This window comes from Bubalus bubalis, chromosome 5 (genome assembly GCF_019923935.1).
Source record: "Bubalus bubalis isolate 160015118507 breed Murrah chromosome 5, NDDB_SH_1, whole genome shotgun sequence".
In the NCBI taxonomy this organism is placed as follows: Eukaryota; Metazoa; Chordata; class Mammalia; order Artiodactyla; family Bovidae; genus Bubalus; species Bubalus bubalis.
The window spans coordinates 29357070-29378766 of NC_059161.1; the positions used below are offsets into that span (position 1 = coordinate 29357070).

At 36.7% G+C, this 21697-nt stretch overlaps 1 protein-coding gene and 1 pseudogene across 3 annotated transcripts in view; one reads left to right on the top strand and one right to left on the bottom strand.

Annotated features, from left to right (window-relative positions):
* Positions 1–21697, top strand: part of SPEN (spen family transcriptional repressor) — a 94161-nt gene that overhangs the window by 11567 nt on the left and 60897 nt on the right. For 2 of the 3 annotated variants that reach the window (XM_025285667.3, XM_006079607.4), the window contains exons 2-3: positions 15710–16030; positions 19129–19605. In XM_025285667.3, the coding sequence (XP_025141452.2) occupies positions 15710–16030; positions 19129–19605 (798 nt within the window). The remainder of the gene's footprint in view (positions 1–15709; positions 16031–19128; positions 19606–21697) is intronic. The other variant, XM_006079608.4, reaches the window with a different exon arrangement.
* LOC112585071 lies at positions 849–1727 on the bottom strand (annotated as a pseudogene).

Here is a 21697-nt window from a genome sequence, read left to right on the forward strand (position 1 = left end):
ACCTTACTGACCTCAACCTTATTTCTTTTTTTGTTTTAACTTAAATTTTTAAAAAGTAATTTTAAATTAGTAAATTTTAATTTAATTCTTAATTGAAGTATAACCGACATAACCTTATATTGATTTCAGGTATACAACATAATAAAATGATATTTGTATATATTGCAAAATGATTACCATTAGTTAACATTCCTCATCATGCATAGTTATAAAAACCATTTTTTTTCTCGTGATGAGGGCTTTTAAGATTTACTCTCATAGGAACTTTCACATATGCAAATACAGTATTAACTACAGTCACTGTGCTATACGTTATGTCCCTGTGACATTCACTTTATTACTGGAAGTTTGTATCTTTTGAGCCCTTTCGTTCCACCCATCTCCACACTCACCAGGCGCTGATCTTTTTTCTGTATCAATAAACTTTTTTTGTTTTAAAGAATTCCCATGTAAATGAGATCAAATGGTATTTGTCTTTCTCTGACTTATTTCACTTAGTATTATGCCCTCAAGTTTTAACTCATTTTGTTCCAAATGTCAAGATTTCCTTTTCTGTGGCTGAATAGTATTCCATTCTGCCTGTGTGTACATACATACACAGCCCATATGTCACATCTTCTTTATCCATCCATTGATCTGTGGATACAGATTGTTTCCGTATCTTGGCTTTTGGTAATAAATGAATATTGCAGTGAACGTGAGGATGCATATATCTTTTCAAATTAGTGTTTTTGTTTTCCTTGGATATATACCCAGAAGTGGAATTGCTGTCATATGGTAATTCCATTTTTAATTTTTTGGTGAACCTCCATACTGTTTTCTATAGTGGCGGCACTCAACTTTCTTTCTTTTTTTTTTTCACTTGGTATTATCTTTAATTACAAAGACTTTTCCAATCACATCACATAGAGATCATTTTATCCACTGCTCTGTTTGGCTGCCAATCTCTTATCTCTCTCCTCAGCAATGGTAAGGCGAATACCCTTTCCACGGGGAAGAGAGATCCATGGTTTGTTGCCTTTGCCAATAACGAAAATGTTTGAGAGCCGTGTGGCAAAGCTGTTGCCGTTCACATCTTTCACATGAACTACATCAAAAGAACCTGGATGCCTCTCCCGGTTTGTAATCACACCAATTCTTCCCAGGTTAGCGCCTCCAGTCACCATGCACAGGTTGCCAGTGTCAAATTTGATGAAATCAGTAATCTTGCCAGTCTCCAAGTCAATCTGAATGGTATCATTCACCTTGATGAAGGGATCAGGGTAAAGGATGGTACGAGCATCATGGGTTACCAGATGAGGGATTCCTTTTGTCCCCACAAATATCTTTCTTACTTTGCACAATTTATACTTGGCCTCCTCAGGTGTAATACGATGAACAGCAAATCGACCCTTGGTGTCATAAATCAAACGAAAATTCTCTCCAGTCTTATCAATGCTGATGACATCCATAAAACCAGCAGGGTAGGTTATATCTGTGCGGACTTTGCCATCGATCTAAATGAAACGCTGCATGCAAATCTTCTTTACTTCATCTCCAGTTAGGGCATACTCAAGTCTATTCCTTAGGAAAATGATTAGGGAGAGACACTCCCTTAGCTTGTGGGGGCCGGTAGATGGACGAGGGGCAAACACACCAGTCAGTTTATCCAGCATCCAATGTTTTGGAGCTGCTACGCGTTTCAGGTGCTTCTTGGGACCCCGGGCCATGGCTGCGCTAGGCACGAAAAGAGCTCAACTTTCTTTTCCCCCCTCCCTCTATACTACTCTTCATCCCTGTCCAAAGAATTACTTAATAAATTAAGAACTGTATTCCTTTGCACAAGCCCTGCAATGTGTATAGTTGGTATTATTTTGAAGTAGCTCCCAGGCATCTTATTTAATCCATAAATATTTCAGTGTTTATCTCTAGAAGATATGCACCAATACTGTGGTATATCTGTATTTCAAATACTCAGTCTGACTGGGGCATTTGAATAGGGGTATACCATTGGCTCAATTACAAACTTGAACCAGTACTCAAGTTTGTAATTGCTTTAAGAATTTTTTTTTTTTTAACTCAGGCTCTAAATAAAATACTTAAGATTTATTTTAAAAATTTTGTTGAGGTAAAATTTGCATACAATAAAATGTACCTGCTTCAAGTGTTGAGTTTGTTGAATTTTGAGTAATGTAGGCATCCTTGTAATCACCACCACTACCACAGTCAAAATACTACATTTATTTACTTATTGATGGACATTAGACTATTTAAATTTTTTTTAATCTGTAAGTTTTAATCTCTTTACAGCTTAGTTTGTTGGAAATCAGGTTGACTGTAGAGTTTCTCACGGCGTGTGTCTTGCTGATTACATTTTTGTCCTGTGGTATACATTAACATCACCTTTTGTCCTGTGTATTTGCTATATGTTCAAAAGGGCCTATTTTTGGATATTTGATAACTGTGTTTCAGTATAATTGGTTTCCTTGTAATTCATGCATTTTATTTTCCTTATGACCCCCTGGACTGTAGCCTGCCAGGCTGTTCTGTCCGTGAAATTTTCCAGGGAAGAATACTGAAGGGGGTTGCCATTTCCTTTTCCAGGAGATCTTCCCAACCCAGGAATCGAACCCAAGTCTCTTGCATTGTCAGGTGGATTCTTTACCACTGAGCCTTTAATTTAATAATATTCTGAGAAAGGTTTATAGGTTTCACAAGACTGTCAAAGCAGTCCAGGGAAAAAAGTTTAAGAAACATTGGTTTAGGCAAACCATTAGGTTAAGAGTAGAATGCTAGCAGTATATTTAAGTATTGATTTTAGCCTTGACCTAAAAAGGTTCAGGTTAAAAAGTTAATCACTGAAAAACTTTGACTTGAAAATGAAATGAAGTAGTGTCCTTTGAAATAGCTTGATTCTTTCCCTCTTTTTCCTCATTGTAAACTTAGATTCAGTTCAGTTCAGTCGCTCAGTCGTGTCCGACTCCTTGCGACCCCATGAATCGCAGCACGCCAGGCCTCCCTGTCCATCACCAACTCCTGGGGTTCACTCAGACTCATGTCCATCGAGTCAGTGATGCCATCCAACCATCTCATCCTCTGTCATCCCCTTCTCCTCCTGCCCCCAATCCCTCCCAGCATCAGAGTCTTTTCCAATGAGTCAACTCTTCACATGAGATGGCCAAAGTACCGGAGTTTCAGCTTTAGCATCATTCCTTCCAAAGAAATCCCAGGGCTGATCTCCTTCAGAATGGACTGGTTGGATCACCTTGCAGTCCAAGGGACTCTCAAGAGTCTTCTCCAACACCACAGTTCAAAAGCATCAATTCTTCGGCACTCAGCTTTCTTCACGGTCCAACTCTCACATCCATACATGACCACTGGAAAAACCATAGCCTTGACTAGACGTACCTTTGTTGGCAAAGTAATGTCTCTGCTTTTCAATATGCTATCTAGATTGGTCATAACGTTTCTTCCAAGGAGTAAGTGTCTTTTAATTTCATGGCTGCAGTCACCATCTGCAGTGATTTTGGAGCCCAAGAACTGCTTGTGGGAATTTTTTTCTGTTTTTTTTTCATCCTCCTCCCTCCCCCATTTATCCTAAAAATCATGGAATCTTTAGGTTTTTAGGATTATTCCTTTTAGTCAGCTTTAATTCTTTTAATGACGTGAATTTCAAGCACGTCCAATGTTAGAATTAAATGCCATATTAGATATTGATTTCTGTTATATAGATGGGTCTAGCCTTAAAGAAAACAAGATTTGTTAAAAATCTCAATTTATGGAGTGTCTTTAATTCAGTTAGTGTGTGATATTGTATATAAAACAAGACAGGGAATTCCCTGGCATTCCAATGGTTAGAACTTCACGCTTTCACTGCCTAGGGCCTGGGTTCAGACCCTCATTGGGGAACTAAGATCCTGTAAGCCATGTGGTGCAGCAAAAAAGGACAAAATAGGAAGCTAACTCTTCAGTAACACATTTATTATCTAAAGTCGGTACATTTATTTTCTCCAATAAATTAAATGGGTTGGATTTTAAGATTTCTGAGGTCTTTTTAGTTTAGAAAATCTTGTTCTAGGGCAAACTATGAACATGTTAGAACTGGTAAAGGGTCTTTATTGGCATGGATAAATATTTAATGACAAAACAAGGTATAAAATGGGACATGTAACATGATCTCTATCAGTCAGTTCAGTTCTGTCACTCAGTCGTGTCTGACTCTTTGTGACCCCATGGACTGCAGCATGCCAGGCCTCCCTGTCCATCGCCAACTCCTGGAGTTTACTCATACTCTTGTCTATTGAATCAGTTATGCCATCCAGCCATCTCATCCTCTGTCGTCCCCTTCTCCTCCTGCCTTCACTCTTTCCCAGCAGGGTCTTTTCTGGTGAGTCAGTTCTTCATTCACATCAGGTGGCCAAAGTATTGGAGTTTCAGCATCAGCATCAGCATCAGTCCTTCCGATGAATATTCAGGACTGATTTCCTTTAGGATGGACTGGTTGGATCTCCTTGCAGTCCAAGGGACTCTCAAGAGCCTTCTCCAACACCACAGTTCAAAAGCATCTATTCTTCGGTGCTCAGCTTTCTTTATAGTCCATCTCTCACATTCATACATGACTACTGCAAAAACCATAGCTTTGACTAGATGGACCTTTGTTGGCAAAGTAATATCTCTGCTTTTTAGTATGCTGTCTAGGTTGGTCATAACTTTTCTTCCGAGGAGCAAGTGTCTTAATTTCATGGCTGCAGTCACTATCTGCAGTGATTTTGGAGTCCCCAAAAATAAAGTCTGTCAATGTTGCCACTGTTTCTCCATCTATTTGCTATGAAGTGATGGCACCAGATGCCATGATCTTAGTTTTCTGAATGTTGAGCTTTAAGCCAACTTTTCCACTCTCCTCTTTTCACTTTCAAGAGGCTCTTTGGTTCTTCTTCACTTTCTGCCATAAGGGTGGTATCATCTGCATATCTGAGGTTATTTATATTTCTCCCAGCAATTTTGATTCCAGCTTGTGCTTCATCCAGCCCAGCATTTCTCGTGATGTACTCTGCATATAAGTTAAATAAGCAGGGTGACAATATACAGCCTTGATGTACTCATTTCCCTATTTGGAACCAGTCTGTTGTTCCATGTCCAGTTCTAACTGTTGCTTCCTGACCTGCATACAGATTTCTCAAGAGGCAGGTCAGGTGGTCTGATATTCCCATCTCTTTCAGAATTTTCCAGAGTTTGTTGTGGCTCACACAGTCAAAGGCTTTGGCATAGTCAATAAAGCAGAAAAAGATGTTTTTCTGGAACTCTGTTGCGTTTTCGATGATCCAGTGGATGTTGGCAATTTGATCTCTGGTTCCTCTGTCTTTCCTGAATCCAGCTTGAACATCTGGAAGTTCATGGTTCACATACTGTTTAAGCATGGCTTGGAGTACTTTGAGCATTACTTTACTGGTGTGTGAGATAAGTACAATTGTGCAGTAGTTTGAGCATTCTTTGGCCTTGCCTTTCTTTGGGATTGGAATGAAAACTGACCTTTTCCAGTCCTGTGGCCACTGCTGAATTTTCCAAATTTGCTTCCATATTCTCAAATTTGCTGGCAAATTTACTGGCATGATCTCTATGGGGCCGATGAAAATCTGTACATGTAACTCTTTCGTGTATATGCTCACTGTGTCAACTTTTGATACGAATGGTGTTTTGATTGATAACTGAAAACTTAAAGTGAGAGATGAATGAGTATAATATTAAAAGCTCTTGCAAGCCAAAGAAAAAGAAAATCTGGTTCTGCCTGTCATTCTTCATAATGAATAAGAGTCACTGGAATGCTGTGAAGATTTTTAAAAAGTATATATTGATGATTAGTTGGATAATAAAAGAGCTTACTATATCTAAATACTGTGTATCCATCATGCAAAAGAAAAAGTTCTTTTCAAGTGAATCATTCTGCTAAATAGCTATGCTTATCAATCAAAAATAGCCTTTCTTAGGTCCAAATTTAAGTGGTCTTTGTAAAGTTTCAAACAGTTTTAAATTATATTGCAGTTAATTTTAAAAAATGGTGTATGTGCCTTGTTACGCTAATCTAAGGTATATAAGAATATACTCTTAATTTTTCTTGTCACTTATAGCGCCCCATTTTATTTTACTTTTTAATGAACTAGCCCTTTCCATGGTGGTTTTTGACACAGATTATTCCATTTCAGCATAAGTTTGCTTTGCCAGCGTAAAAGTAGGTGTATAAAAGGAACTTGCATCACAGCTTGGGGTCTCACAGGGTTGTGACATTAGATTTCCTTTGTGTTGATCTTATTGGAAATTTGATGGTAAAACATTTTTGCTTATAAGAAAAAGCTTTTTAGTTCTAAAGATGATAATTAATCAGACTAAAGTGTTGACTGAAGAAGTTTGCCTATTAATACTTTTGGGAATGATTGGATAGAGACTGGTGACTTAATAATTTAATGGATTTAATTTTGTGCAAGTTTGTTTTTTTTTTTAAATTTGGAAGCATGATTATTTAAAAGTTTATAAACCATTGGAATTAAGTAGAAAAACCCAAACACCTTTTAAGATTAGAGTGGTACATTTCTTTAATCTGGAAATACAGGTAGTCTTTAAAGATTTTACAAAACTACAATGGTGGATAAAAAGACTATGAAATTTGTGTATATTATAAAAAGATCACATTTCTGTCTTGATTTTATTCTATCTAAGCAACTAAATATTATGAAAGTAGGATAGAAATGTAATCAAGTGAAATATTAGAAGGAATTTATAAATTTCTCAAAGTCTTTTTTAAATTGTTATTTTGTTACTACTATGAAGTAAGCCTTGTTAGTACTACGAAGTAAGCCATAGATTAGAAGTTAGTTTCCTTTTCAGTGACTGTACTGTAATAGTCCTATTAAACCAGGTAGGAGAAGGCAGTGGCACCCCACTCCAGTACTCTTGCCTGGAAAATCCCATGGACGGAGGAGCCTGGTAGGCTGCAGTCCATGGGGTCGCTAAGAGTCAGACACGACTGAGCAACTTCACTTTCACTTTTCACTTTCATGCATTGGAGAAGGAAATGGCAACCCACTCCAGTGTTCTTGCCTGGAGAATCCCAGGGACGGGGGAGCCTCGTAGGCTGCCCTCTATGGGGTTGCGCAGAGTCGGACATGACTGAAGCGACTTAGCAACAGCAAACCAGGTAGGAAGCACATTTTCTGAGATTCTGTTTTTATTTTCTTTAGATTTATACCCAGAAGTATTTTCAAAGAGACCTTTGCATTTATACCCTTTCCTTCCTTTCTTTCTTCTCTACCCTCCTTCCCTGAGGTCTTCATTGCTGCATGTGGGCTTTCTCTAGTTGCCTTGAGCTGGGGGTGGGGTCGGGGTGGGGGGGAGGAAACTCTTTGTTTTCTTTGGTGTGCGGTCTTCTCCCTGCAGTGGCTTCTCTGGTTGCAAACACAGGCTTCAGGCACCCGACCTATGGGCTCCAGGGCTGAGGCTTCAGTTGTTGTGGTGCACTGGCTTAGTTGCCCTGAGACATGTGGGATCCTCCTGGACCAGGGATTGAACCCATGTCCCTTGCATTAGCAGGCAGATTCTTATCCACTGTACTACCAGGAAAGTCTAAGTGAGTATTTTTGATTTCCAGTATTATGTTAGGAAAGGAAATTCTGACTTATGCTACAACATGGATGAACCTTGAAGACATCATGCTAGGTGAAATAAGTCACAGAAGAACAAACACTGTATGCATCTACTTACATTAACTACCTGGAGCAGTCAAATTCATAGAGACAAAGTGGAATGGTGGTTCCATTTTTTGTTTTTAATTGTTATAAGCAGTACTGCTTACTAAGAAATCTTGTACACTGAGACATGTGCAATTATACATGAATGAAAAATTCCTGTGAATGAAATTTCTGGGGATGTGTACTTAGTTCTAAATTTCTTTTTTCATTTATTTTTGACTGGGTCACAGGGCATGCGGAATCTTAGTTCACTGACCAGGGATCGAATCTGCACCCCCTGTGTTAGAAGCACAGAGTCCTAACCACTGGATGCTAGGAGTGTCCCGTTAATAAAGACACTATCAGATTGTCTTCCTTAGAGTTTATCTAATTTATATTCCTGCAGACAGTGTTATGAAAGTACTATTTTCTTAGACTTTCACTGTTATCTAGATATTAATATTTAGATTTTTGTTTTACATGGTACTCTTTTTGGATTTTTGAAATTTTGAGTGAAATTGTTAAAGAATTTCCTGTTTAGGTATTTTGCCAATTTTTTGGGGGGGAGCTTCTGTCTCCTTTGATTTGCAGAAGTTTGTATATTTAGGAAATCACTTATTTCTCCATTTGCAGGTATTTTTCCCCATTTGTCTTGACTGCATTTTGCAATTTAGGAGCTATTATTTTTACATGGTTTAATTTATATGGTCTTTTCCTTTATGACATAGGTATTTTATCTCATGCTGAGAGTCTGTAGAAGACTGTACAACAAACTATTAATTATTTATTTTTGGCAGAGAGAGAACACAAATCAGTAAGCTGTTACAAATCATTCTCCACCCCCTTCTTTTTCCACAACTCCCCCATTCCTCCAAGTAGAGCAACATTTTAGAATATTAGCTTTTCCTAAAAATGAGGCTGGGAGCCTGTGGTTGACTTTTCTTTGCTGGATATAGGGATTCTGAGTCTGTTTTTGCCATCTTTAGTTATTATTTGTACAGTTCTTACTCCAAAGATAGGGTGTGATTAAAGGGGAATATGTTAATTTTTTAAGAGTAGCTTATAGATATGTTTTATACATTTATACTGAAAGAATTCAGTATTGCTGTGAAATGAAGATAGGTTTTGCTTGTCATCTAATGGGTTTCTTATCTTCCCAGGCAGTCATGCCTGAAATAGAAAATGTCTTCGATGTGTGCCCATTTACAGGAAATGTCGCATTCAGTTGATTCATTGAGTAGGCCAAAAAGTTCGTTTGGGTATTCTGAAAACCCCGAATGAACAAAAACTTTTTGGCCAACCCAATATATTGAGGGTAACGTAGACGCTTGTGACCAAAGGAGACATAAATTCTGATACATTAAAAGACCGTGACAGGGGCTTCCCTGGGAGTCCAGTGGTTAAGAGTCCACCTTGCAATGCAGGGAACACCGGTTTGATCCTTGGTTGTAGAATATCCCACATGCCCTGGGGCAACTGAGTCCATGAGCCACAACTACCGAGTCCATAGGCAGTAACTGCTGACTCCTGCTCACTTTAGAGCCCATGCTCCGCAACAGCAGAAGCCACCGCAATGAGAAGCCTGCACTCTGCAACTAGAGAAAGCCTGTGCATAACAGTGTAGACTCATCACAGCCAAAAATGCATACATACATACATACACACACACGTAAATAGTGAAGAAAAGACAGTGACAGGTACTATTTTTGTGTTTTTTTCTTTTAATAGCAGTTTTAATGAGATATAATTCATATGGCATAAAATTCTTCCCCTGAAGGCTTACAGTTCATTTGTTTTTTAGAATAATTGCAGAGTTGTACAGCCATCACCACTGACACCAGAATATTTTTATCACTCCAGAATGAAACCTATTAGCAGTCATTCCCCATTCTTTATTTTCCCCAACTTCTGGCATCCACTAATCTTTTCTACTTCTGTGTGTTTGTCTATTTTGGACCTTTTACATATGAAATCATACAATATGTAATTGGCTTCTTTTACTTAGTATAATATCTTCGAGATTCATCCATTGTTGTAGCATGTATTAGGACTTCATTCCTTTTTATTGCCGAATGACATTCCATTGAATGGACCTACCACATTTTAAAAACTCCACTCAGCAATTGAACCTTTTTTTTTGGCTATTATGAATAATGATATTGTGACATTTCTGTGTTTTTATGTGGACATACATTTTCACTTCATATCTAGAAGAATTGCTGAATTACATGGTTCTAAGTTGAACATTTTCAGGAACTTCCAAATTGATTTCCAAAGTGACTGTACCATTTTGCCGTTTCACCAGCAATGTCTTAGGGTTTAGAAATCTTTGGAAAATCTTAGAAATCTCCTTATCCTAATCACTTGTTATTGTCTGTCATTTTTATTTTCGCCATTGTATTGAATGTGAAGTGTTATCTCACTATGGTTTTGGTTCTTATTTTCCTAAAGTCTGATGTTAAGCGAATTTTTGTGTGTTTATTGGCTGTTTACCTTTTTGGGAGAAATTGCCCATATATCCTTTGCCTATTTTTAAATTGCAATATGTCTTTTTCATTGTTGAGTTTTAAGAACTATCAGATAAATAATTTGCAAATATTTTCTATTTTCTGGGCTTATAGCAATTTTTCATCCTTTGGACAGAGTAAAACTATTAACTTGTAATTTGTGATTCTCATGCTAACAATTTAAATTTATCTTTGTCATTCTAGATAATTGTTAAAACAGGTTCTTCCTTTGGTTTTTAACTTATTTAAATTGATAATGAGACATATGACGTATTAAAATATCAACATCTTATTTGGTTATGTCCAAATTGCAGGAGTTTTACAATTTAAATATATGATTCTGAGCTACATACTACATTTAATGTGTTGATGTATGGGGAGTATCAGTAATTGTAAATGATGTAGCTTTAATGTCTACCTCCACTATGTTGAGGACCAGAAATAGCTGTGATTTATTTGAAAAGATTGGGATTGTACACGTAAATGGCTAAATAGCTAATTTTATGTTTTATTTTATTGCAATGAAAATTTAAAAAAATTTGACCTGTGACTATGTAGGAAAATTGTGGCCAGCTCCAGTTTAAATGCTGTTAAGAACCCCTGGAGGAGGGCATGGCAACCCACTCCAGTATTCTTGCCTGGAGAATCCCATGGACAGAGGAGCCTGGCATAGGGTCCATAGACTTGCACAGAGTCAGACATGACTGAATTGACTTAGCACACACACACATAATGCATTTAAATTTCTAGCGGATTCTGCATTTTGGTATTCTTGAAGTATTTGTAGTCACTGGTATAGGAAATAAAAGTCTAACACAGAGGGGAAACCAGTCTTTTGGTCTAAATATAGGATCAAGTCATTGATTTATAAATTTTGTAATTTCTTCATAAAATTTTTTTACTATAAAAGGTTTCTATAAGTGTTGATGTTACAGCATTGTTACAGATAGCTTGGTGGTTGTGAAGGATATATTTATAACCCAACTGTTTGAGTTTGGAAGAGGAATGATTTTGAATATTTTAATAATGTAAAAAATTGTTGTTTAGTTGCAAAGTCGTGTCCGACTCTTTAGCAACTCCATAGACTGAGCCATTAGGAAAGCCCATAAATAGATGTTTAAGGGAGACCAGGTGAAAGTAAAGGTGAATTTGCTCAGTCCTGTCTGACTCTTTGTGACCCTATGGACTGTAGCCCACCAGGCTCCTCCCGTGGAATTTTCCAAGAGTACTGGAGTGGGTTGCCATTTCTTTCTCCAGGGATCTTTCTGTCCCAGGGATTGAACCTGGGTCTTTCACATTGTAAGCAGATGCTTTTACCATCTGAGCCACCAGGGAAGCCATCGCAGTAAATGTGGCATTATTTAGGGTTATTTTAAAACTCGCTCCTACCAAAAAAAAAAAAAAACTCGCTCTTAAAAACTTTTAAGAACTATAGTGTATGTTGATAAATTTAACATTTTTTGATGGTGAACATTTTTGACCAAATAGAAACCAATGTAATATTTTTTGATTTGTGTTTTTGAAAACAAACCTTTTAGATTTTATATACTACAACTGGTAGCAATCAAATACGATTTCTCAAGTTTATGTTCTCATTTTTAAAAAGTTTAGGTTCTCTTGATTCTTTAAAGCTACAAGTGAATTAACTTATTACTACAAGCAGTGACTATGTAACTTAAAAAATTTTGTGCGTATTACTGGAGACTCTTTGATAGATTCTCTGAAAACCTATAGCTAAGGCTTGATGTTTTTTAAAAAAGGAAATATTATCTAATTGTGATTTTATTATTTTTGTTCTTTTTTTCTTTTTTAATTAGTAAATGTTAGGTAATGTTTCATCTTGAACACTTGAGGACTACTTGAGTACTATAGGAAATGTGTTGTTTTGAAAAGAGTAGACAAAACCAGGAAATCACGTTTACATTTTGTTTTTGTTGTTCAGTTGCTAAGTTGTGTCCAACTCTTTGCGATCCCATGGACAACAGCATGCCAGGCTTCCCTGTCCTTCACTATCTTTTGAAGTTTGCTCAAACTCATATCCATTGAGTCAGGGATGCCATCCAACCGTCTCATCTGTCACCCCTTCTCCTCCTGCCCTTAATCTTTCCCAGCATCAGGGTCTTTCCCAGTGAGTCAGCACTGCATCAGGTTGCCGAAGTGTTCAAGCTTCAGCATCAGTGAATATTCAGGGTTGATTTCCTTTGGATTGACTCATTTGATCTTCTTGCTGTCCAAGGAACTCTCATGAGTCTTTTCCAGCACCACAGTTCAAAAGCATCAATTCTTTGGTGCTTAGCCTTCTTTATGGTCCATCTATCACATCTGTACATGCTGAGTTTTTATGAATATGAAGAGTTAAGCAGCTTTTTTCTTTTTTTTTAAGATTTGGGTGTTTCTAGTCTACTCAGTGTAAAAGAGTAATGTAATAGCTGATGAAGTTCTTTGTTAAATTTGGAGACAAATTTGTATTTTGTTTCCAGAGTGTAGTCCCCTTATATAACAATGATGGGGACTGTGAGCCCACCATTTTGATGAAGGAGGCCCATCTGACTTTGTTTTCATAATCTGTGCATTGAGTATTTGGTCCCTCTTTTCAGTATTGCATTTAGCTCTTTGTTATTCAGAATTTAAGCTTAAATATTTGTTTTTCCTGTAGTAGTTTGGCTTTTTTTTTGACGGAGAGTTGCCTGATGCTTCCCTCTTTTCTCTTTCTTCTTTCTAATAGAATAAACCTTTGTGCGCTTGGGCTGAAGTGATTAGTTGTGTATGTGTGTGCATGTTAAAATATACAAAATACAAAATTTATTATTTTAACCATTTGACGTGTACAGTTGGTGACATTACGTGCATTCACAGGGAAGTCCCTGGTGGTCCAGTGGTTGGATTTGGTGCTTTTACTGCCAGGGCCCCAGCTTCCATCCCTGGTTGGGGAACTAATCCTGGAAGATGCTTGGCATAGCCAAAAAAAAGTGTACTCACAATGTTATGTAACCATTAGCACTATTTCTAGAATTTTTTCATTCCATACAAAATTCCATTCTGTACCATTAAGCAGTATCTCCCCAACCTTTATTCTACTTTATCTTCATGAATTTGTCTATTCCAGATACCTCATATAAGTGGAATCATAAATTAATTGTCCTTTTGTGTCTGGCTTATTTCATTTAGTATGATGTTTTCAAGGTTTATCCATGTTCTAGCACATATCAGAACTTCATTTCTTTTTATGTCTTAATATTCCATTTTATGTATATACCACATTTCATTTTATTCATTCATCCATTGATGGACACGGGTTGTTTCCATCTTTTGGTGTTTGTGAATAACGACATTGGTGCACATGTACCAACATTGGTACATATGAGGGCTTCCCTCATAGCTCAGTTGGTAAAGAATCTGCCTGTGATGCAGGAGACCCTGGTTCAATTCCTGGGTTGGGAAGATCTGCTGGAGAAGGGATAGGCTACCCACTCCAGTATTCTTGGGCTTCCCTTGTGGCTCAGCTGGTAAAGAATCCATCTGCAATGCGGGAGACCCTGGTTCAATTCCTGGGTTGGGAAGATCCACTGGAGAAGGGATAGGCTACCCACTCCAGTATTCTTGGGCTTCCCTTGTGGCTCAGCTGGTAAAGAATCTGCCTGCAATGTGGGAGACCTGGGTTCGATCCCTGGGTTGGAAAGATCCCCTGGAGAAGGGATAGGCTACCCACTCCAGTATTCTTGGGCTTCCCTTGTGGCTCAGCTGGTAAAGAATCTGCCTGCAATGAGGGAGACCTGGGTTCGATCCCTGGGTTGGGAAGATCCCCTGGAGAAGGGAAAGGCTACCCACTCCAGTATTCTGGCCTGGAGAATTCCGTGGACTAAGTCCATGGAGTCGCAAAGAGTTGGACACGACTGAGCGACTTTCACCTTCACCTTCACCATCATTGGTGCTCAAATAGTTGAGCCCTAGTTTTCATTTGTCTTGGGTATATACCTTGGACGTGCTGGGTCATATGATAATTCTTTGCTTAACTTTTGGAGAAAATGCTACTTTTCCACAGTGGCTGTACCTTTTTACAGTTCCAGCAGCTATGCAGGAGGTTTCAGATTTCTCCATATCCTTGCCAATACTTGTTCTGTTCTGTTCTCTTTTCTAATACAGACTAGTGGGTGTGAACTGAGTGGTATTTTATTGTGGTTTTGATTTGTATTTCCCTAATGACTAATGATTTTGAGCATCTTTTTCTGTGCTTGTCTGCCATCTGTATATCTTCTTTGGAGAAGTGTCTTCTCCAGTTTTTAAAAAGTGAGTTAAGATTTCTTAGATTCTTGATACAAGTCATTTGTCAGATACATTTGAGGGTATTTTTTATGTTTATATTTCTGTTTCTATCATTTTATTCCCCAAATTTAAAAGATCCTTTCATCAATTAATTTATCCCACGTAATTTCGTTACATCTAGTTCAGTTGCGTGATGAAACTGGATTTTAGGATTATGTTTCCCTTGTGAGATGTAACAACTTAAATCATACTAGAGAATATAAATGAAACGTCCCACTTTCTGATAATATCAGCTTCTTCAGGGGAAGTGTAAAATTACGATCTTGGATTGTCAGCATGTAAGAGTGTTATATTTAAAAGCGCTGTGCCTGCCTTTTTAAAATGCCAAATTAAAAAAAAAAGCCAAATTACAGGGATATATAAAATACAATTAACTCCTAATGAAATTAGAAGAATTTTCTTGAATTTTAAAATTCTAGATAATTATGTTTTTACATGCATGCTTCAGAATATAAATGGTGCCATACAATTTTTCTTTTTGTACATAGTAAACTATTTTTGGAATGAAAATGAGAACATAGAGTCTGTCAAAAGATTTTCTGATGTATTAATTTATATAAACAATTTAGTTATACATAAATTATAAATTTTAACACTTTTTCTTTTAATCCCCTGGAAAAGAGAATTAAATAGCAAAAAATTACATTAAAAATTAGGACTGATACTTGCACATGCACAGAATATTTGAATTTATTTTGCCTTCCAGTAAGGAGTGTTTGAAATCATCTTATTTTTTCAGTAAAATCATTTTCACTTAATGAATTAAATTAAAATGAAATCTGTAGAATAGCTGTTTTCAGCTACAGTTTTTACTTGAATAAAAATCTCTTAAGACTGGTAAGTTACTTTGATTATCTTAGGTATAATATCCTGTTTTAGGATGTAAAATTCCTAAAAACTTATGAAAGTCATTCAGCTTAGTGTTCTAGAAAGGTAAAGTCAGTTTATAGTAAATACTATATTTACAAATGAGAGCAATAAAACAATCTGGTAAAAATGTTAATATTTGCCTCAAAAAAGAAAAATGTGAGTATACAAGACATTTAAAATTAACTTGCAACCCGTCCCCTATACATGCATAATGTAAATTGTTTAAATATAAGAAACATTTTTAAAACTATTTTTGGAAAATTATTACCATGCAGCAATAACACTGATTATTTATTTATTTATTTTTTTTAGATATGGCCGCGTGGAAAGTGTCAAAATTCTCCCAAAGAGGGGTTCTGAAGGAGGAGTGGCCGCCTTTGTGGATTTTGTGGACATCAAAAGTGCACAGAAAGCTCACAACTCAGTCAACAAAATGGGAGATAGAGACCTACGCACGGATTATAATGAACCAGGCACCATTCCAAGTGCTGCTCGGGGATTGGATGATACAGTTTCCATAGCATCTCGTAGTAGAGAGGTTTCTGGGTTCAGAGGAGGTGGTGGAGGGCCTGCTTATGGCCCCTCACCATCACTTCATGCACGAGAAGGACGTTATGACCGGAGACTTGATGGGTAAGTTCCAAGGTTTCTGTAGGCAGGTATTTTGTATTTGATATGGTGAGAAACAGAAACTCGTATTTAGGGGCCCCAGATGGATTTAAAGTTTTGGGCATTCTCAATGTTTCCTATTTTGGGTTGGAAACGGAAGTGATTTCTATCCCAGTGGCTGGTATCTTATGGAATCGTAGAGGATATTTCCTGCAGCTGATTGGATATCTACTGCTGAGATATAAAGTGGTGGAAGATTTTGTATGGCAGCATCATTTTTGGAGTTACCTGTCTTCTAGACTTTTATTCCTTCTCTTGGATAATGTTAAGGCTTTCCTTGGATATATCTCTTCTACCTGATGGAGCTACTTGGCTACAGATTTTGTGGTTGTACTATATGGAATATTTCTGGAATATTAGAGCCTACAGATTCTTTTAGAATTTGATATTTGCTTCTCAGTTTTCACTGCACGAAGTGTATGAACGAATTGGTATGTCACCAAAAAACCTAGCAGTCCATATAATTCGACCTCTTGGATTCTACAAACAATACTTTAACCTGGAAATATGTATTTGGATGAAGAGGAGTGAAGGCAATCCTTGATTTTTCCATTTTGGATCTACACAGTTTCCATGTTGGAATTATACTCCTTGATGGAATGGGGAAAAATTGAGATAATGGACGTTCCTAAATCCTGGAATATAGCTCTTCTTTTCTAATTGCTGGAATGTATGGGATATCATGTTGTCAAGATTCCATTAGCCCAAGAGAAGAGGATTACTATCCTGTTTCTTAAGCAAGTTGCTGTCCAATTAAAGGTACTTTAGCTTTGAACACATGGTGATGATCAGTTGTGGATACAGCAATCAAAATGGACTTTGCTGGATGGCTACAAAGGTGAACTTTTGGCGAGCAACTGTGCCTTCCTCATTTGGTGGAATCGTAGAGGATATTTCCTCTTCTGTCAGCTGCCTGATACATACTTAGGGCTGGAGATTTTTGTGAATGTGGATCAATTTATAATTTTCTACTGTCTCAAGAAAGAAGTCTGGGGGTTTGAGAGTTACAGTTTGTCTGGGACTGCTTGCTTCCAGTGGAATTATTTTATCTGGTCATTAAGATTTTTTTTCCTTGTGGTTCATCTAAATATCATTTGACACCCTTGCCCATTAAGAAGGTGGATTACCCCCAAAAGAGGGGCCAAAATTGGGGAAGTTATGTTCACAATTCTCTCCCTAGATTTAATTGGGATTATAGGTCGTGGTTCCACACTTGGAAAAGGTTGGTATATCCTGACCTGTGTATATTAGCCCCTCTCCTAACCCAAGTCAAACTTTCTTTATTTCCCCACTAACTCTAGAATTATTTAGTACTAATAGATGATTCAAAGAATAGCTATTAGATTTCAGCTCTGCTATCTCTTGTGCCTGCCTTCTGTATCTTCTAATGGATAAGAACTGTGCATATTTATAAAATATCTGATATAGCAGTAATTCTCCTAGAACTATTACCTATTGCTTCTGTTATATCATTAATAATAGCTCTTACTGATTAACATTTGATAGGGTACTAATTGAATTATTTATGACATTTTCTAAGTCTCAGAAGAACCCCTCTTCTTTGTTAGACAGTGAAATATCTATCCAAATTCCAGAAATGTAGCAAATAAAAAAGGAGAGTCATTTAATATATTTAAGTAGGAAAGATAATATTGAATTTTTTTGCCATGCCAGTTGCTTTTCATAATAGCAAAAACAAAATACAGCCTAGGAGAATGTATGATTGCTACTAAGTGAGATGGTGAAAATGAAGGTTAGTGGAGAGATTTGGAATCTAAGCATGTATTGGAAACACAGTATTAGTTGTAAGATTTTTGCCACATATTCTTCATTGCAGAGATTCTAATTCTTCTGTATCTTTCATAGTTCCTTAATCACTTTTGATAAAAGATAGACCCAAAGGTAAGGTTGAGAAGAGACTCAACCTCATGCTTGAGATTCAAGTGAACTGGTGTTGTAGGAACTTTCTTAATAAGTAGAGAACTGAAGATTTCTTTGTAGGATTGGAATTGGTTTTTAATATTAACATACAATTGCATGTGTATAATTGTACATGCAACAGTTTTTGTACTCATAGATTGACAAGTGTTCATGCCCTACAGAAAAAAACTTTTATAGTTAAACCATTGCTAAAAACTGAATTTTATAGTTCGCAAAGTTGCCTTATTTCATCAGAGGCAATTTGAGTATAACTAAAACCCTAAGCAAATATATTTCTTTTAACCATTAAGTAATACATTAACAGACTGAATTATGGACTAGGCATTTAAAAATTATTTGTAATTTGATAGCACAAGAAGATAAAATAACCATTATTCTTTAATTAGTTAAATTTATCATAGAATAGCATGTGGCAGCCCAATATTTTGATATCCTAAGTGGTTTTTGGTCTGATTTTCTTTTTTAAGATCCTGTTTTTATTATTAAGTGTGATTGTTTGGGCACAGCAATTTACATAATTTACTAATGTTATAATTACCCAAGAAATTGAAAGTTAATATGAAAAAGTTATACTTAACATTTTTTTCTATACTTCTTTAAAAATGCCCTCCTATTGCTGGGACATGGGCATGCATTGCAATGAGGCTTTCATGTCTGTGTGAAAAACATATCATGGAAATTTTGCCTGAAATACATTTGCAAAGTAAATACAGTTTGGCATATATTTTAATCCAATGAAAGGATAGAAAGTTTCATTTTCATATTAAAATAAAAGTCTCTTCTTGTTCCATTAAATTTAAAATAAAAAAGGAAATGGCATATGTCTATTTCTGTATATAAGCCAGAAAATCCCTAATAAAAAGAGCAGCTGACTTACAGAACACTAGTCATGAAAGCCCAATATACAGTTACAACAGTTATTGCTTAGCTGTGGAAATAAGTTTTGTAGTCAAGTAAAATGTTAAGCTTGTTAATGTTTGCTTACTAAAGTAGGTTACTGCTGTTTAGAAAATGACCAGTTGCACAAAGAAAATGCTGAAGTGAATGTTTGCATGACTTGCTTTTAGATTTGCTTTCCCGTTTCTGATTGATTAAATATTTTTCCCTCCTCCTAAATGCAGGGCTTCAGATAACAGGGAGCGTGCTTATGAACATAGTGCCTATGGACACCATGAACGGGGGACGGGAGGATTTGATCGGACAAGACATTACGATCAGGATTACTATAGAGATCCTCGAGAGCGGACTTTACAACATGGGCTCTATTATACTTCTCGGAGTCGAAGTCCAAACCGTTTTGATGCTCATGACCCCCGATACGAACCTAGGGCTCGGGAGCAGTTTACACTGCCCAGTGTGGTACACAGGGATACCTACAGGGATGACATTACCCGGGAGGTACGAGGCAGAAGGCCCGAGCGGAATTACCAGCACAGCAGGAGTCGGTCACCACACTCATCCCAGTCTAGAAATCAGTCTCCTCAGAGGCTGGCTAGTCAAGCGTCTAGACCCACAAGGTCCCCTAGCGGCAGCGGCTCTAGAAGTAGATCCTCCAGTAGTGATTCAATCAGCAGCAGCAGTAGTACCAGCAGTGACAGGTAGGTTAACAGTCTTTTGTTATCAGAGACAAGGTCTTGAATAAATTGTTACAAATGGGCTACCATCAGTGGTACTGATTTTTAGTACAGTAATGTTTTGGGAAGTAATCTTGGATCATGTATATAATGAATGAAGAAACTTTGATTAGCCCTGTAGTACTCGAATCTGAATGATGATTTGCAAATACTGTTTCATCCTTCAGATGCTGAATGTTAAAATTGCCAAAAAGGAAGAAAAGCAATAACTTCAGTTGTATGAAACAAATCTTGTGCCATACAATGAACTTTCAAAGTTCTTTAATTTCTTAGTGTATACTATTTCTATTATTTGGTTGAAAATTTGTAAAAGCTGTCAGGGTAAAGATGTATTGGTGAAATATATTGTTGATATGTTTATTATCAATGTATAAATTGACGTGTACATTTTAACTAATTTTAACATCAAGATGGTAATCAATTTATAAACTCAAGTAGGAAAGCTTTCTTTAAAATTCAGTTTGTGTCTTTGCTGTTCACTAAGGGTGAGTAGGCTAATTTTGTTAGTTGGGATTTTTTTCCTTTTTTTTTTTTTTTACAAAAGAGTTGTTGTCTTTCAAAGATGAAAATGATAAATTGAAAATAATCTTAACAAGAAACATCTTATAAGCTAGGTTATGGGTTTTGAAGTAATAGGTCAAGGTTAAAAAAAAAGATCAAGGTAGACAGTATACTACGTTTATAATCTTGGACAAGTTACTAAAGCTCTCTAGGCCTCAGCTTTCTCGTCTTTCATAAGAACCATGTTTCCTAAAGTCATTTGGAAGGTTAGAATGAAAAAATCCTTAAAGGGCTTAGCTTGATACCTATATATGTTAAATACCTCCTTCAGTAACTCCTAGCTGTTGTTACTGCTACTACTTGAGATGTTGGTAGTCTTCAGTATTTTCTGTTTCTCTTTACTGTTATTCAACATGTTAATCTCAGACATTCTAGTTTTAAATTTAAATTTGTATTTAAATGTATTTTAAATTTGCAAGAGACAAATTCTTTGACCTAATTAAAATGCCCAGATTATTTTTCCTTTAGTATTGCCTGCTTAGAATTAACTTAAGAAAAGTAAATGATCATGTAATTGATAAAAGCCTCCTTTTATGCCTGCTGAGTTTTCTGATTCAAAACAATAAATGGAAGCATTTATTTATACATCTATCTATCTAGATGTAATTCAAATATTCTGGAAGATGTAGCATATTATAGTGAAGCAGGCAGTTTAAGTCGGAACAGTTAGGTTCTGGCTCCAGCTTTGCAGCTGAGACATGGTTGAGACCCTTAACTTCTTTTGATATCATTTGATGTATTGTTGAGTTAAAGGATTGACAATATTCATTTGAATTCTATAAATTGATTATAAAATCTTGTCATGATTCACTTTCTTCTGCATAGAGTTGGCCTAAGATACTCAAGTTTTAGTCATTTTCCCCAAACCTACCTCAGTAAAGGGATGGTACTGCACTCCACTGAATCAAAACTTTTTGAAAAGTCAACCAATTGAAGAAGTGTGGAAGTTAGAGATGAAATGCATGGCTTTCAGAAGGGTGGCATTGTACTTTGGTGGGAGTTTGTGGTTTGGGATTTGGCTCTTGGAGTTGTGGGCTCAAAAACTTGAACCCAGAGGTGATCTGATGAATTTTGATGGGGCTAATTGCTGTTTACATAATCAAAAGGAACAGTTGTATGCTTCTGAATATTTACATTCAGAAAGATAACTGCCACAAAGGCAGGATGAGCTTGGGAAATCTACGTGGAGACTAAATTATAACCGTAGAGGATATTTTCTCCTGTGTCAACTGCCTGAATCATACTTAGAGCTGAAGATTTTTATGATTTAGAGCTATGAAGGATATGTAGAACTTCAGAAAGGAGATACGAATTTTGGGCTAGACAGGGAACATTGTGAGCAGAAGAAACAACTTGAAGAGATACAAGTAGGTGGAAGAATGTTTTGAGAACAGCAAATAATTTAGTATGACTTAACCATGCTAATGTTTTTGGGTTTTATTTTTTATGCAGAGATGAGCCATTGAAGGATTTTGAGAAGGGAAATAGCTTATTG